At 41.7% G+C, this 17262-nt stretch overlaps 1 protein-coding gene across 3 annotated transcripts; it reads right to left on the bottom strand.

Moving 5' to 3' along the window:
- Positions 1-547: 547 nt before the first annotated feature.
- pde9ac (phosphodiesterase 9ac) lies at positions 548-16840 on the bottom strand. 3 transcript variants are annotated; one of them, XM_071356571.1, is made up of 20 exons: positions 16736-16840; positions 16076-16280; positions 9543-9613; positions 9126-9203; positions 8895-8938; positions 8616-8670; positions 8423-8493; positions 8178-8265; positions 7922-8006; positions 7730-7804; positions 7368-7454; positions 7120-7224; positions 6865-6947; positions 6364-6520; positions 6011-6124; positions 5279-5383; positions 4885-5013; positions 4356-4451; positions 4018-4098; positions 548-3197 (listed from the first exon to the last, which is right to left on the bottom strand). In XM_071356571.1, the coding sequence occupies exons 2-19, from the start codon at positions 16142-16144 to the stop codon at positions 4048-4050; spliced, it is 1563 nt and encodes a 520-aa protein (XP_071212672.1). In that variant the 5' UTR covers positions 16145-16280; positions 16736-16840; the 3' UTR covers positions 548-3197; positions 4018-4047. The 3 variants fall into 3 exon arrangements, with proteins under 3 accessions (XP_071212672.1, XP_071212673.1, XP_071212671.1); XM_071356572.1 differs by having other exon boundaries at positions 4018-4092; XM_071356570.1 differs by lacking the exon at positions 4018-4098.
- Positions 16841-17262: the final 422 nt, after the last annotated feature.

Below are 17262 nucleotides of genomic sequence, written 5' to 3'. Positions count from 1 at the left end.
GACATTTATTAGGTAATCTGATAAAAGGTATTTAAAGGGTACATACAGTATATTAAACTAAATCAATATGTCCCTTTAGCTCTGCTTGGCAAAGCAACAACATCACCTTCGTGATAAGAGTATGTCATAGCTAATTAAAGCATTCCTTCTGGTTAATGTAAAAACTGTGTGTCTTGATGTCTCGCACGCAAGTGAGTAGAGCAAAGGAGGGAGGTAGGGAGAAAGAGAGGGGGGGCTGGGGGGTAATTACTCTCATTCAAAGACTTAAGACGTGTCTCTCAGTCAGCTGAGAGCTGTCCTTTCATTGAACAAACTCGAGTGATGAAAACGGTTAGAATTGTCTTGGGAGTCATCTCTTGCTGCCTCATCATCAACAGAGTAGGACATGTCTAAGGGGTGTTTATGAGTAATTGAAATGAAAGAAAAGGGCAAAATGATACTGCAGTGAGAATCAAACAAAGAACTAAAACAACCAGTTTACGTGCAAAGTATAATTTATCAGAAAGATACAATGTTGGGGGGAGAGTGAGATAACAAGGCCTGGTGGTTACTTTTGTCAAATCAAAATGCAATTTTATTGGTCACATACACATATTTAGCAGATGTTATTGCGGGTGTGGCAAAATGCTTGTGTTCCTAGCTCCAACAGTGAAGTAGTATCTAACAATTCACAAAAATACACAAATCTAAAAGTATAATAATGGAATTAAGAAATATATAAATATTAGGACGAGCAATGTCGGAGTGGCATTGACTAAAATACAGTAGAATAGACTACAGTATATACATATGAGATGAGTAAAGCAGTATGTAAACATTATTAAAGTGACTAGTGTTCCATTACTACCTACATGTACATATTACCTCAATTACCTCGACTAACCGGTGCCCCCGCACATTGACTCTGCACCCGTACCCCCCTGTATATAGTCTCGCTGTTGTTATTTTACTGCTGCTCTTTAATTACTTGTTACTTTTATTTCTTATTCATTATTCTTCTTCTTAATAACCTGCAACTTTTCAGTGTGCAAAGCTGTCATCATGGCAAAGGGTGGCTATTTGAAGAATCTCAAATATTGTTTAACACTTTGTTGGTTACTACATGATTCCATATGTGTTATTTCATAGTTTTGATGTCTTCACTATTATTCTACAATGTAGAAAATAGTAAAAATAAAGAAAAACCCTTGAATGAGTAGGTGTTCTAAAACTTTTGACCGGTTGTGTGCATATTGGGCAGTAACCTCTGAGGTGCAGAGTTGAGTAGCTGGGTGGTAGCCGGCTAGTGATGGCTATTTAAAAGTCTGATGGCCTTGAGATAGAAGCTGTTGTTTAGTCTCTCGGTCCCAGCTTTGATGCACCTGTACTGACCTCGCCTTCTTGATGATAACAGGGTGAACAGGTCGTGGCTCAGGTGGTTGATGTCCTTTATATCCATGCAACATAGAGTATAAAGATAGTTCCCTCTAAACAAAATGACTAGACCATACTCAAGTTCAGCCCAAAGACCCCATCAAACGGATTCAGAGGTGAAAAGGACTTAGACGTGAAGCCAACTAGCAGAGAAAACGTACAGAAGAAAGTTATTTCCATCTCTGTTTGTCCCTCTGGAATTTTCCAAAAGTCACTATTATCTAGCAGCAGACCTGCAGAAAACATTGAAGTCAGTATTGACATCCTATCTCTTTGGATTCTTCAGAGCCAAAGACTTTATCATCCAAATGTCATCAGAATCATGTAGGTCATAAAAAGGGTAAGCATACTGTATGGAAGTATCGTCTTACAGATAGACAATTATCACTCTTGGAAATGTGAAACAGGTTGCAATAAATAAAGGTTATAAAACAGGCAATAGTAAATCTACTGTACCTGTTGAATACCACCCACTTATTTTTGTGGAGAGATACTATAGAGAGATGTGGGGTAAGTGGTAGTTTGGAGTTGTACAACAAAACTGTCAAAGAAGTCCTGTTTCAACACATACCCCCTCAAAGCCTAGAGCTAGGGACTACCACGCTCTTAAAATGGTTTTCCTGGGCCATCCGTATTGTGCATAAAGCATACACATTAGAATACAGATATCGAGTAAAGTACACAAGCTTTCAAAGACTCCCGAGCTTGACCTCCCATTGGTTCATTCACCCCTGCACCATTCAGAGAAGAGTCAATGGTATTTCTCATGAACCTTTGATGAGAATGACTTTCTGAAATGAAAATCAGACACTACTGAACATTTTGATCTCTTAATAACCTGCAACTTTTCTAAATACTGGTGGAGTTTATTACTAGGTGACACATTTTGTATAAAAGGATGTTTTACAACTGTAATGTAGTTTGCACAGGATGTACTATGCAAAAATAAATAAAAATACAAGAATAACATTTTAGATTGTAATTAAAGACGGAATATATTGAACAACAATGGATGTGCTATTACACAAACCTCAAAATATGAATTTATGTAAATTCATTCAGTGCACACACCAGGAGATAATTAGTTGAATTTGTTGTAATAATGTTTAAACCTCATAATAATTATTATGTTAAAATAGGCTGTGTACTTGACATGGTTAAATTAAGAGTCAATTTATTCAAACTGTTTTAGAAACAGTTTTGCATTTGAATAGGAGAATTGAACAAGGGGAAGACTGTGTTCCAGTAAACATCTTAGTTGTTATTGATTATACCGTAATAGGCAACATCAACAAGTGTGACTAAAAACAGAGCAGAAAATATGGCAAAACATATACCTACATTGACCAATTGTCACTCAGAAATTAGTATAGGTTGTGTATACATAGACCAATTATGATATTTTGCCCAATTATTGGTATTTTGACCAATCAGATCAGATCCTTTGCCAATAATTGGGCAAAAAGATCAGAATTGGGCTGCCTGTGTATACACAGCCGTGGATACCTACAATGACCAACTAGCGTTCAGGTGAGCTATATTCCAATGTGCTTGATACATGAATTCATCCTATGTAGTATGCTAGTGTGGACATTGAAACAGAGCGATTGTCCTTCTGTAATGTTCATAACAAAACAGTGGAGATCAACCAGGAGGTTCCATGTAGTCTGAGGTTGGTTCAGTGTGTAGAAGACAAGTCTTTTCACCCTCCATCTTCAAAGACGCAGATCAGGACGACCCATGACCTTTTTGAATTTTTGGATCATAAAACGAGAGCCAGAGCCCTAAAATGAAAAAAAGCACTTGAGGATATCAGACGGGATTCTCCAGAGAGGATTCTGATTAAGTGGCACACACACATGCACACACACACACCCTCACGCACACACACAGTGCTTTGAATAGGACAAAGCATTCTTGATTGTGACTTGGCTCCATCAGTATCCATATCCATCACAATGCTCTTCGCTGTGGAAAATCCTGCACACTATGAACTTGCAATACCACACACAGCAAAGGGAGAGAAACTGTAAAATCATAGACGGGGAAGACACTATTCGGTCGTCAAAACGTTATCAATGAGGTTGTGAAGAATCCAACGACCCACATTGATGACGTTAAGACAGCGCAACGTTTTCACCACTTTGCTTTTGCCACTGGGCTGCAGGTCTATGTAATAGACCAGCTTCATTTTTGGTGTTGTGGTGAGTGCCCCCCCCTCCCAAGGGCCAGGACTGATTGGTGCAAATTGGAGGGGAATACTATTGAACTGAATAATTCAACTATTAACCTCATCTTCAATGGAAGAGCCTCATCTTGCTGGTGGTTCCAAATACTCAGTCTGTTTTATTTTTGTTTTTGTGAAAACAAAAATTTGTAATGCAGTAGAGTTGAGCTGTTTCTTTTTTGTTAATTCAGTTCTTTTTTCGAAAGCAAATTCAGAGTGATGAAAATATTGTGCGGTCGTAGTAAAAAGCCTTGTGCTCCTACTATAGCTAGCTCACTAGCTTGCAGCAGTGTTGTTGTTGGCAGACTGGAGAGAGGCAGAAGAGAGAGGGGGCACTCAGGACTAACACTACAGGCCAATCAGAGTCCGTTACTTACACAGTACCACTGTGCTCGCAGCAGCAGAGCTTACTTCTTCTTCCCTCCTAATGACATATTTTCAGTTTTTTTCTTCTGCGCCTCATTGAACAAAAGACACATCTTAATGTTAGAAAGTGGTTGGACGCAGACGGGTAATCCCCACCCCTCCCCCGATACAAATACCCCGGTTGATTGTGAGTAATAAGAAATTCCAATTCTCTCCAATGTTTTTCCAACTAGGAAAAGTGGGAATTGGAATTGGAATTTGGTTTACTTTCCGAGTTGACTGGACTTCAAATGGAATTCACCCCGACCCTGAAGGACAGTGTAATGTTAAGTGAGAACAGATGTCCTACCTCTGTCATGGCGTCATCGATCTGCTTCAGCTCCTCGTAGTGGTCTCTGGAGTCTCTCAGAGGCTGCACCATGATCTCCTCAATCTGGGGGAAGAGCTGCAACACACAGGGGAGGATGGCGGGTAGGTATTCAGGATCGTATGGAATTGTCCATTGACATTGTTTTCAAGAGGTCATGAAATATAAGAGACGTGTACAAAACGGAAGCACACGCAAACACTCGCAGGCGGGCACGCATGCACACACGCATGTGTGCACAAACACCAACACCGACACACGCATACTTGCACACTATGTCAATCTAATATTGGAGCGGCAGGTAGCCTAGTGGTTAGAGCGTTGGGCCAGTAACCGAAAGCTGACGAGGTAAAAATCTGTCCTTCTGCTCCTGAACAAGTTAGTAAACACACTGTTCTTAGGCTGTCATTGTAAATAAGAATTTGTTCTTAACTGACTTGCCGAGTTAAATATATATATATATATTTTAAATATGGTGACATTGCTTTGTAGTTCAAACACACACGCCTACCTTCATGACTGTCTCAAACATTGGGATGAGGACAAACTTGATGAATCCGATCTGGGCAGTGGGCTTGGTCACTTTGTCTCTGTCCATAAACGGAGCCACCGGCAGCCCTTCAGTCTTCTCCCTGTCACTCTGTCCAATCCCGAGACAGGAGGGTTTGCACATGTCACTCCACTCGTTAATGACATCATTCTAAATGAACAGACTAATCCTGATGAAGGCCAAGACGGCACCCGAAACACAATTGATTTTTACCCTTATAAATAAAGCATGTGCAACTTCAAGAGTGACAGCTGAGACTGTTTTCACCCCATAATTCCAATCAACACATTACTAGACTCATTATTATTAGACTTTATTATTATGCATGATTATTATTCGACTCGATCGAGGTCACCTGCATGAAATACTCCTCCAGCAGACAGTCCACCCAGGGTTCGGCCACCTCGGTAGGCCGGACCTCGTTGGAGATGTCACAGCATTTGATCAGAACCATCTTCAGCTGCACACATACGGACAAGGCATAAAGAGAACTTTTGGCCGTGCGTTATGTCGACACCAACCATAGTTTTTATCATTGGCTAGCGAGTTTGACTTTCCAGGAAAGGTCTACTTGTGGTAAAAGGCTTCGGAGCGCTTAATATTAACACAGGCACTTTGTCTTAGAACCCTCTGGCTTTATTCTATAGGATGGACAGGACTGACGTCATGAAACCGAAATCAGTGTGCTGCAATCAGTTTAGCTGTCCCCATATCGGGCTTGAACCAGTGATCCTCTGCTCGCAGACACACGTGAACGCCCGCCTTGACAACGTACCAACCGTTTGAGCTATCAAAAAAAGATCTAATCTGACAGCTCCATCAGTGGCATTTCAAGATAGCTGTGGAGTGAGCTTCCAGTACATTCTTATCTCCATTACAATCACATGATATCACCAGTCCACTATTCAAAGTCTTTCTTGGGTATGCACTATTTTTCCATCCCTGTATTTTTTAATTGAGCACCCCTCCTGCTTTCTGTTGTTTGCTGAAGTGCTGAGGCTATACCTGAACAAAGGTATGCCTATTTGGCACCTCTTGATATACAGTATACACAGACAGTTGATGCCGTGTGATGTGCGATACGTACGCATGTGACATGCTCCTCGTTGGTGAAGTCAAAGCTGTCCACTTTATGTTTGAAGGAGTCTAATATTTCTCCATGCCGGGCCATGTCTGTGGCCAAGATCAGGGTAATGATGGCCTGTAAAGGGAGATGGAATCATCACAAATTCTGAAACCCCCTCCTGCCTTAGGCCAACTCAAAACATCTCGTGGTTAGTTGGAGAGACGGAAATGCAAAAAGACAAAAGCAGCAACCCAAATGGGACCCTATTCCCAATATAGTGCACTACTTCTGTCAACAGTGGTGCACATGTAGGTAATAGGGTGCAAATTGGGATGCAGAAGAATCCCTGTGCATTAGCCTAGGACACCACCTACCTGTCTGATCTGCTTGTAGGCCTCCAATTCGACGTTGGCGAATATGTTGCACTCGGGCAGCGAGAGGATCTGGAAGGCCACGGCGCAGTGATGGTTCTCCAGGGGAGATATATCGTTGTAACGCACGGCCAGCTCTGTGCGAGCGTTGATCTGGTACCTGACGAGCAAAATACACCTCTGTGACAGTTGATTTATGCCTAAGACCAGGAGTGTTCCTTGACAACATGACCTGACGGGAAGCCTATAATCACTAGGGCCCAGAGTTTTACCCTGGTCATGTTACATGGTTAGGAAGGAACTTTTAACTTTACATCATCAAACCTGGAAGTATAGATTGGACCATTTCCACAATGTAATAACATCAATGAAGAAGTTCCAGAACATCTCTTTGTGAATGAACACGTCAGTATTGTGTCTATCGTCAGCATCTATTCGGAGACCTAGTGAATGCTGTAGAGCAGGGGGAACTGAGGCGCAGAGTAGGAACCTTTGGGCACTTACGTGTTGTTGTAGCCGGGGTGGTCCAGGTCGTGGCACACTGCAGCTGTCATGAGAATGCCCATGTCCGTCAGAGTCATCTTCTCCTGAGGAACACACACAGCACATGTTAGTCTCCTATAAATCTCTAGTACAAGGTGCCAGGAGATTTTCCTGACATCCTGACCTGACCAGGAAAAAACTCTGGACCCTAGTTATAGACCATGTGTGTCTGGTAAATTGCATGTATTATATTATATTAGTACCATCGTTTCTTACCGGCAGGTTACACAGGTTAATCATGCCATACATCATCTGACTGACACAGAAGCAGTGGCGGAAGTTGTGGAACGGGTTGCTGCGATAGTTCTCCTGAATGCCCAGCTGTGAGAAAGAAAGCTGTCAATCAAACTGGCCAAATAGTCATCAATACTCTTTGGTTCTCTTCTTTGAAGTTGTTGTTCTATATCAGTTGCATATCCACTTTGCACGTTGAGGTAATTGCTTTTATACAGTTCTACTTTTACCAGCCAGCGTTTGAGAGTGATGGGGTTCATGTTGAATTCCTTCACCAGTCCCAGGTCATGGTACATGTACTCCAAGCAGCTCAGCATCTAAGCCACCGATCAAAGACAAAGTCAAAGGAATACTACAGAGCATCATCATAAGGCACAGCAAGTGCTCTATCTTAAACTTGATTGCTGACATGCAAAACATTTTGGGATTGGACTAATTAACAAAATACCAAAATATAGTTTTTGAGCGTAGATATTCCTTTAAGTTCACAGTTCGAGAAAATACTTCAAAATGTTTTACTACCAAAAATGTGATTATATATGCCTGGTTGGAAATATGATAGATATCAGATCTGAATCTCAAGAGAACAAACCTCATTGTGTTCCCAATGCCAGACATCGAATGTTGGCTTCTTCAGTGCTTCAATAGTCTCCTGGGATAAGGTGTACTGTAGAAATGAGCGAGAAATCACAGCATCAGTTCTAGGATTAATGATGTCAAAGTGATGAATATCTTTAGATATGTGTAGCCTACTGTATATTACTAGAATCCCCTAATTATGTACCTTTGGATAACTTGGGACGTCACGTCTGGGATTAAGCTTTTTCCCGTCATCTGAGAAGTTGTACTTGCAGGGACAGTTCCCAACTCTGAAGAGATGCGAGCAAATACATCATATTTGTATCATCGATCTACTAGCTGTATGATTTCTCTAAATCACAACAACATTTTAAAACCATCATAAAAGTCTTACTATAGAATATCGTAAGAAATCTGGAGCATGGCTTGATGAGTGTCATTTATGTCAAAGGTCACCGTACCTCCCTCCTCCTCTGGATGTCATCTCATCTCGTAGTTTCTTGAGGTCATTTTTGCACTTCTCAATCTCCACCACCTTCAGTCCCTCCACTGTAACGACAACACGACTGTTAGTACATAAAACGGTGAATCCAGTAACAGTGAAACAACACACACATGCACACAGAAACACACACACACACACACACACACACACAAAGAGAGAAACACACATCGAAAGTTCAGTTTAAAAAAAACACGCACGTACACTCCACTCTTTTCTCCAACATTGCCAGTCTGTTGGTCACCTCAGTTTTCAGCTCGTTGATTCGGAAAGCCCTGCAAGAAAATATGTGAAAGGGGTTTGTTTGAAAAGCCTCTGGTGTCATGGAAGTGTTTCTTCAGAAAAAGACTAAAGCGTAGCGCTTCTGTCTGCAGCGGAACATAAAGGCACCAATTACCTGCTGAACTGCTCTGCCACCTGAGATAACACGTTCTGAAACATGTCCTCTTTATCTGTGGGCGCAAACAAACAAGAAATAAATCACCTTTAGTGATCAAAATGCTACCTGTGAACATGAAGAAATGTTTAGTAGCCAGATCTGTTGTTTTTACATTGTTTTAACGTTTTGCTGTGATCGCTTTATGTGAGCTATGTGAGTAAGATTGAATTAATAAGGACTAAAAGGTAAAAGTCTAAAAAGTGTTTCTGAATTTGAAATATCATGTTGGTACTTCACCTCCTAGCTGACCAGTGGATAAAGAAATGACTTTGTACAAGGAGCTGTAAAACATGTCAGTGAGATTCCAACATCATTGTCTACATCACATTTGAAAATCATTTTTACACATCGTACAAATGCTAGGCATTCTTTGGATTAACAACGGTCAGGAATTATTTTCTATGACCGAGATCAATAAATATACTGTATCATTGAGATTTGGTGATTAGGGTAAAGGTGACGTGTTACTTGGGAGAGTTGGTAGGCATAGTAGGGTCTATGGACACCAGGGCCCCTTCAGGATCTACCATCATGATAGCAGTATTCCTATGGACGGGGAGCAACAAGAATAAATAATAAGGGTGTGTTCCAAATAGCACCCTATTCCCAAACGGCACTACTTTTGACCAGGGCACAAAAGTAGTGCACTATACCGGGTTCCAACCTACATTTCTTGTTAGCATTCTCTAAAACACACGCTAATAAGCTTGTCGTTCGGTGTTTACTTGTAGTTGACTTATCATTCATACAGCTCTGTCAGGATAGTGAGTCGATACATTTGTAGTGAACTTGAAACACGGGTTTTGTTTGTAATGCATACTTTAGAAGAATGTGTGACTATGGGGGAGTGGTGGGAGAGACGAGAGAAGGAGAAATGTCACTGACCTGGGGATGTTGGACGAGGAACAAAGAAGCTCCTTGATGTCACATGGGCTGCAGTGACGACTGAAAACCACCTGAGAAAAAGAAGGCCGACGCTTGGTGAGAGTCGTTCGTGTCGCTCTCCGCATCTCAAGCAACCTAAAACAGTCCGCTCTCTGCAAGACCTAAGTGTGTTATGTAAAAAATAAAAAATAAAGTCTGCAGTGTCTAAAGTGGAAAGAGTGGGGGAAGAAAACAATTGTATTTTTAAAAAGGTTTATTTATCATTTATTTAAACAGGGAAGTTACATTAAGATGCACATGTCTCTTTCAAGTGAACCCTGTATGTTGAGAGTTAAGATGCCGAGGACTAAATCACAAAGGCATGCAGTTGAAGACGTGTGTGAACTAAACACAGTGTAGCCTACCCTTGTCAGGGACCAACCCAATCTCGTGGATAATACGACGACTCTAAAAGCATACTAGCAACAAATCCTTGCGTCATCAACCCAGTGAGAGAGTTTGTATCGTTCTCTGTAAATCACGGCAATAGACACAGAAATGCCAAAACAGATTATACATTTCATAAACAATGTCAGTTATGTAGTGGTATACTGACGGCACTCATGTTCGTTTCATAGTGTGTCTGTCTGAAATGAATTGTCAAATAAAGTGCATCTAAGCTTGCGATGTTGGCTAGCCTCCAACAACCTGAAGACCTTTTTTCACAAGCAGATGTAGTAGACAATCCCTCAAACTCTCGAGGCCTTGAATGGACATGTGTCACTTTCAGGTCTCTACTTGAAAAACTCTATGCCGCCATAACAACAGAGGTTTGTGTAATCCCAAGTATACTGGCTTTACTAAATGCCTAGCTCTATGTATCCAAAATCCAAGCAGACTTAAAGAAATAGGCAAGTCAGTGTTCAAAGGTAACAAAATCTGGTTGAGTCACTTGTGCTAAGTGGATAAAATATGAAGAGGGCATTGACCATTTTTATACCTGAATGCATTCTAGGTTTAATGGGCCAAAGAAATTGGAGGACATATCCATTGGAGAAGCAGTTGCTTTTTGAAATGCTGCCAAATGCAACATTGCGATAGCACTGTTTGGACATTAGATCTGAAGTTTGGACACACCTACTCATTCAAGGGGTTTTCTTTACTTTTACTATTTTCTACATTGTAGAAGAAAAGTGAAGACATCAAAACTATGAAATAACACATATGGAATCATGTAGTAAATAAAAAAGTGTTAAACAAATCCAAATATATTTTATATTTGAGATTCTTCAAAGTAGCCACCCTTTGCCTAGATGACCGCTTTGCACACTCTTGGAATTCTCTCAACCAGCTTCATGGAATGCATTTCAATTAACAAGTGTGCCTTGTTAAAAGTTAATTTGTGTAATTTCTTTCCTTCTTGATGCGTTTGAGCCAATCAGTTGTGTTGTGACAAGGTAGGGTGGTGTACAGAAGATAGACCTATTTGGTAAAAGACAAAGTCCATATTGTGGCAAGAACAGCTCAAATAAACAAAGAGAAATGACAATCCATCATTACTTTATCACATGAAGGTCAGTCAATACGGAACATTTCAATAACTTTGAAAGTTTCTTCAAGTGCACTCGCAAAAACCATGAAGTGCTATGATGAAACTGGCTCTCATGAGGACCGCCACAGGAAAGGAAGACCCAGAGTTACCTCTGCTGCAAAGGATAAGTTCATTAGACTTTACAGCCTCAGAAATTGCAGCCCAAATAAATGTTTCACAGAGTTCAGGTAACACATCTCAATATCAACTGTTCAGAGTTGACTGCGTGAATCAGGCCTTCATGGTTGAATTGCTGCAAAGAAACCAATAAGGACACCTATAAGAAGAGACTTGCTTGGGCCAAGAAACACGAGCAATGGACCTTAGACCGGTGGCAATCTGTCCTTTGGTCTAATGAGTCCAAATTGGAGATGTTTGGTTCCAACCGCCGTGTCTTTGTGAGACTCAGAATAGGTGAACAGATGATCTCTGCATGTGTGGTTCCCAAAGTGAAGCATGGAGGAAGAGGTGTGATGCTGAGGGGGTGCTTTGCTGGTGACACTGTCTGTGATTTATTTAGAATTCAAGGCACACTTAACCAGCATGGCCACCACAGCATTCTGCAGCGGTAAGCCATCCCATCTGGTTTGTGTTTAGTGGGACTAACAATTGTTTTTCAACAGGACAATGACCCAACACACCTCCAGGCTGCGTAAGGGCTATCTTGACCAAAAAGGAGAGTGATGGAGTGCTGCATCAATCAGATGACCTGGCCTCCACAATCACCCGACCTCAACCAAATTGAGATGGTTTGGGATGAGTTGGACCGTAGAGTGAAGGAAAAGCAGCCAACAAGTACTCAGCATTGCTGTCATCAAGGCAAAGTGTGGCTTCTTTGAATATATTTTGATTTGTTTAACTCTTTTTTGATTACTACATGATTCCATATGTGTTATTTCATAGTTTTGATGTCTACACTATTATTTAACAATGTAGAAAATAGTACAAATAAAGAAAAACCCTGAAATGAGAAGGTGTGTCCAAACTTTTGACTGGTACTGTATCTGTAGAGAAACTTCAGCGCAATGTGCAATGTGAGCATCGAGCTCACCAATTTTTTTTTGAATGAAATGGAATTCAAATCATTTAACTTCACTAGGGTAGGGGGCAGCATTTTGAATTTTGGATGAAAAGCGTGCCCAAATTAAACTGCCTGCTACTCAGGCCCAGAAGCTAGGATATGCATATCATTGGTAGATTTGGATAGAAAACACTCTAAAGTTTCCAAAACTGTTAAAATAATGTCTGTGAGTATAACAGAACTGATATAGCAGGCGAAAACCTGAGGAAAATCTATCCAGGAAGTACTATTATTTTGAAAGGCTGTTTTTCCATTGAAAGCCTATCCACCATACGAAGACTTAGGACCCAGTTCACGATCTCTATGGCTTCTTCTACATGTGGCCAGTCTTTAGGCATTGTTTCAGGCTTTTACTCTGAAAAATGAGGGAGATACAGCACTTTCAATGAGTGGACAGTGGAAATTTCCAGACATGAAGCCAGCACGTGATTGGGAGCGCGCTTTTCTTGTTTCTCCTTTTCTATTGACGAAGCTTTTGTCTGGTTGAAATATTATTGATTATTTATGACAAAAACAACCTGAGGATTGATTTTAAACATCGTTTGACATGTTTCTACGAACTTTTATTGTACTTTTTTGACTTTTTGTCTGGGTGTTGAGAGCGCACTTTGTGTTACTGAACTAAACGCACCAACAAAACGGACGTTTTTGGACATAAAGAGGGACATCGCTATTTCTGACTTTGTGAATCCTCTCCTTGGCTGGAAAATGTCTGTATGGTGTTTTGTGGCTAGGCGCTGTCCTAACATAATCACATGGTGTGCTTTCGCTGTAATGCCTTTTTGAAATCTGACACAGCGGTTGGATTAACAAGAAGTGTATATTTAATCCTATGTATAACACTTGTATCTTTCATCAATGTTTATGATGAGTATTTCTGTAATTTGATTTGGCTCTCTGCAATTTCACCGGATGTTATTTGAGACAATGCATTACTGAACATAACGCGCCAATTTAAACTGAGGTTTTTGGACATAAAGAGGGACATTATCGAACAAAACAAACATTTATTGTGTAACACGGAATCCTGGGAGTGCCACCAGATGAAGATCATCAAAGGTTAGTGATTCATTTAATTGCTATTTCTGACTTTTGTGAGTCCTCTCCTTGGCTGTGAAATGTCTGTATGGTTTCTTGTGGCTAGGCGCTGTCCTAACATAATCGCATGGTGTGCTTTCGCCGTAAAGCTTTTTTGAAATCGGACACTGTGGTTGGAAGTATGTTTGAGGAATTTTAATTATGGGATTTCTGTTGTTTGAATTTGGCGCCCTGCAATTTCACTGGCTGTTGTCGAGGTGGGATGCTAGCGTCCCAATGATACCGGAGAGGTTAACCGACATCGGTCAATTAGTTGTTTAAAAAAATGTGGTTGGAGTCTTTAACCATTTTCCGGGCCTTCCTTTCACTCCAGGTCCTGGATGGCAGGGAGCTCGCTCCCAATGATGTACTGGGCTGTCCGCATCACCCTCTGTAGAGCCATGCGATCAAGGACAGTACATTTGCCATACCAAGCAGTGATGCAACTAGTCAAGATGCTCTCAATGCTACAGCTGTAGGACTTTTTGAGGATTTGAGGGCCCATACCATTTTAGATTCTTAGTGATTTTCACAGAGTGGAAATCTTGACCCGCTCTCGAAATCTCGACCCGCTCTACTGCAGCCTCATCGATGTGGATGGTCCCGTCCCCCGTCCCCCCGTATCCTGTAGTCCACTATCAGCTCCTTGGCCTTACTGACGTGGAGGGAGTGGTTGTTGTTCCGGCCCCACACTGCCAGGTCACAGCCCTCCTTCTTTCTGTAGGCTGTCTCATCGTCGTCGGTGATCAGGCCTACCACCGTCGCATCGTCAGCAAACTTGATGATGGTGTTGGAGTTGTGTGTGGCAATGCAGTTGTGGTTGAACAGGGAGTACAGGAGGGGACTAAGCACACACCCCTGTGGGGCCCTCGTGTTGAGGGTCAGCGTGATGTAGGTGATGTTACATACCCTCACCACCTGGGGGCGGCCCGTCAGGAAGTCCAGGATTCAGTTGCAGAGGGAGGTGTGCACTCCCAGGGTCCTAAGCTTGGTGACGAGCTTGGAGGGGACAATGGTGTTGAATTCTGAGCTGTAGTCAATGAACAGCACTCTCACACTGGTATTCCTCTTACGCATCTAGGTGGTTTAGGGGAGTGTGGAGTGCAATTGAGAATGTGTGGTCTATGGTTCTGTTGGGGCGTTATGCAAATTGGAGTCGGTCTAGTGTTGATGTGTGCCATATCCAGCCTCTAAAAGCATTTCATGATTACAGATGTGAATGCTTACAGGGCGGTAGTCATTGTGGCAGGAAGCGTTAGAGTTCTTGGGAACAGTAATGATGGTGGTCATCTTAAAACATTTGGGGATTACAGACTGGGACAAGGAGAGGTTGAAAATGACTGTGAATAAGCCTGCCAGCTGTTATGCGCATGCTCTGACAAAGTGCCCTGGAATACCATCGGGCCCCAAGGCCTTGTGGGTGTTGACCTGATTAAACTTTGCTCACAACGACCTCAGAGAGCGAGATCGCTCAAACTTCTGAGTCGGTGGCGACCCTCACACCACAATGTTGTAGCTTATATGATGAGAGCAAATATGAGACACAGTAGCCTATATTGTTGCCTATCTGCATTACATGCTTACAGTGCAATGGCCCGGAGCTGCGATAACAAGAACATACTGGGTAGGCTAGTGATGTTTCTACCCTCACAAATATCACGTTCTGTTTCTTCCCCCTTTGATAATGAATCAGTCCACCACACAGTGGTTTTCCTTACAGTACAGTGAGTGCATACGTTTTCTGCATGTGATCCTTGCGGGAATTTAAACTACAACGTTGGAAGCAACGCGCTTTCACCAACTGAGCCACACAGGGCCATCTCCTCAGACTCAGGGGGGAGTAGAAAACAATTGAGGCATAGAACATACTTGCAACAGGTGGCACTGTCTGTGTTCGTTTCAAAGTCCGCCACGAACACCTGTGAACCACGCCGTCACACCACCTCTTGGTCTATTTTTAGCACAACTTGAAAACACAGCTACTTCAGAGGCCTCTCACATGACTCATGTTTTGAGGAGTATTTACAACGTATTCACCCCGAATGTAGAAATAAAATAGAGAATATAGGCAACAAGGGGCACAGAATGACTGGTGCACGAGAGTAGGTGTGGGGTAACCGACAAAAACCGTGGAGTCATAAGGAACCCGCATTCTGTCAATCTCATTGGCCACCTGTAGAGATTATATGACTTTGGCGAGCTTTTGGTTTGGTCACCTGATTCATACAGTAGTCAAATCATACTGCAGCCTACCTGTAGCCTACCATTACCAGAAAAATGACATCATTTCCGTTTCTGTCTGTCTATTGGTTGACTCCCTCATTGCAGCCAGGGACCTCAATGATTGAAGGGATGTAATCAAACAAGATCATTTGGATGCTGTGCGTGGGAGTCCCCACAGAGTGACCCCAGCTCTCCCACTGACTAGCTCAGAGGACATCTCCTCTTACACAGAAGAGAAGAGCATGATTACTCTGTCTGTGGATCTCATTTTGGTCAACTAGGATATTTGCTAATGAAAATGGATGGAACTCATGGATAGGTAATAAGAGATGAATTCTTGTTGTTCACTATTTCATTTTAAGTATGCTGACTAGCTACGGTAGAGAAAATAGCTGATGGCGCAATCTGTTAACTCAGCTGATCCGGATAATATCAGATAGAATTCGATAATTAAAAAATATATAATAATTGGGGAGAAAATATAAACCTCATAAAGAGGTGGACCACCTTATCCAGGGACAACGATCAAAAAAGGGAATGGGGAAAAGAGAGACAATATAAATCTCCTAGAGTAGGACCCACCTTCTGAACCTTACCATCTACGTCCAGATAGATGGTTTTTGGGGCATAGGAAGAGGAGCTGGAACCCATGCTGATTCCTCTATGCTTCTCTCTCGTTCTCGTTCTCTCTCTAGCTCTCTCTCTCTCGCTCTCACTAATCCAGCAGGAGGAAGGTTTGGAGCCCCCGTCCTCCTGCAGAGGAGCCTATATGGCCAGGGTCAGAGCCCTGGGAAACACAGAGAGATGCCATGACTGCAACACAGGAGCCACTATTGAAATACTGCAATAAACAACTTCATTGGAACTGAGACTTGAAAATGATGAATCATTACATATGCTGATTTTACGATCTCAATTCATCTGTAATCCAGAAAACAATTGAAGCACCATCACCATTTTTTCACTTATAAAGCAGTTTTGCATTATAATTTTCAACTGCACACTAAAATCACAGATCAAATATGACCAATCAATTGCTTTCATCTCATAATTTCCATCTACCTCCATCAACACATATGAAATTATTATCACTCTTCTGACTATGATAACACAAATATGAAAAACAGCATTGTAAGGACAATACACATAAATACAATTAAATCACAAATGTATTCTGAAGCTCTATCTTGGAATCTAATCCGTCATGGTAAAATACTAATTAAACACATCATAATGACTTACTGTGTCAGCGATGGCGTTTTCCCTTGACGCGAGAGAAGCTTCGGAACTTTCCCGGCGCTGCTGATGCTACTAATACACAGAGTGAGATGGGAGAACCTGGGGGTATTTTTTCAAAAATTGGCACTCTGGTCCGTTGCCAGGGGACTGTTACTACGGTGATAAAAAAAGAGGCTGCCCTCCTATCTCCATAATGTCTTTAGTATAGAAGCTGTGAAAGCTGTCACACACTCATTTCCATACGTCTTATCAATGAGATATATGCATGTATGCACGGGATGATTCAAGTGTCTTTATTACTTCATACCTTATTACTTGTGTGCTTTGTCAGTAAGTTAATTGACTGGAGGTCAAAATACAATAGAAGGGGGTATGTAGGATTAGTGGATTAGTGGCTCGGTGGACGTTAGTTAGGCAATTAATACTTGTCAGAACATGGATCAAGTGAAACTGCTGCTTTCTCTCACTATCGAGGGAGCAGAAGATACCCTTCGGAAGAACATGTAGAAATACGTTCAAGCTATTTGGAT

This window comes from Salvelinus alpinus, chromosome 21, assembly GCF_045679555.1.
Source record: "Salvelinus alpinus chromosome 21, SLU_Salpinus.1, whole genome shotgun sequence".
In the NCBI taxonomy this organism is placed as follows: Eukaryota; Metazoa; Chordata; class Actinopteri; order Salmoniformes; family Salmonidae; genus Salvelinus; species Salvelinus alpinus.
Note: the sequence above shows the minus strand (reverse complement) of the source record. Positions and strands in the feature narration are given on the sequence as shown.

What these genes read in the sequence shown, in the direction of transcription:
- pde9ac (XM_071356570.1), bottom strand. Translation starts at nt 16,144, where the DNA reads ATGGGTTCCAGCTCCTCTTCCTATGCCCCAAAAACCATCTATCTGGAC. An exon ending in ATCCACTGGTCAGCTAGGAG is followed by an intron (nt 8,671 to 8,894) that starts GTGAAGTACCAA and finishes TTGCGCCCACAG; the next exon opens with ATAAAGAGGACATGTTTCAG. An exon ending in TGTTTGAGACAGTCATGAAG is followed by an intron (nt 4,452 to 4,884) that starts GTAGGCGTGTGT and finishes TGTGTGTTGCAG; the next exon opens with CTCTTCCCCCAGATTGAGGA.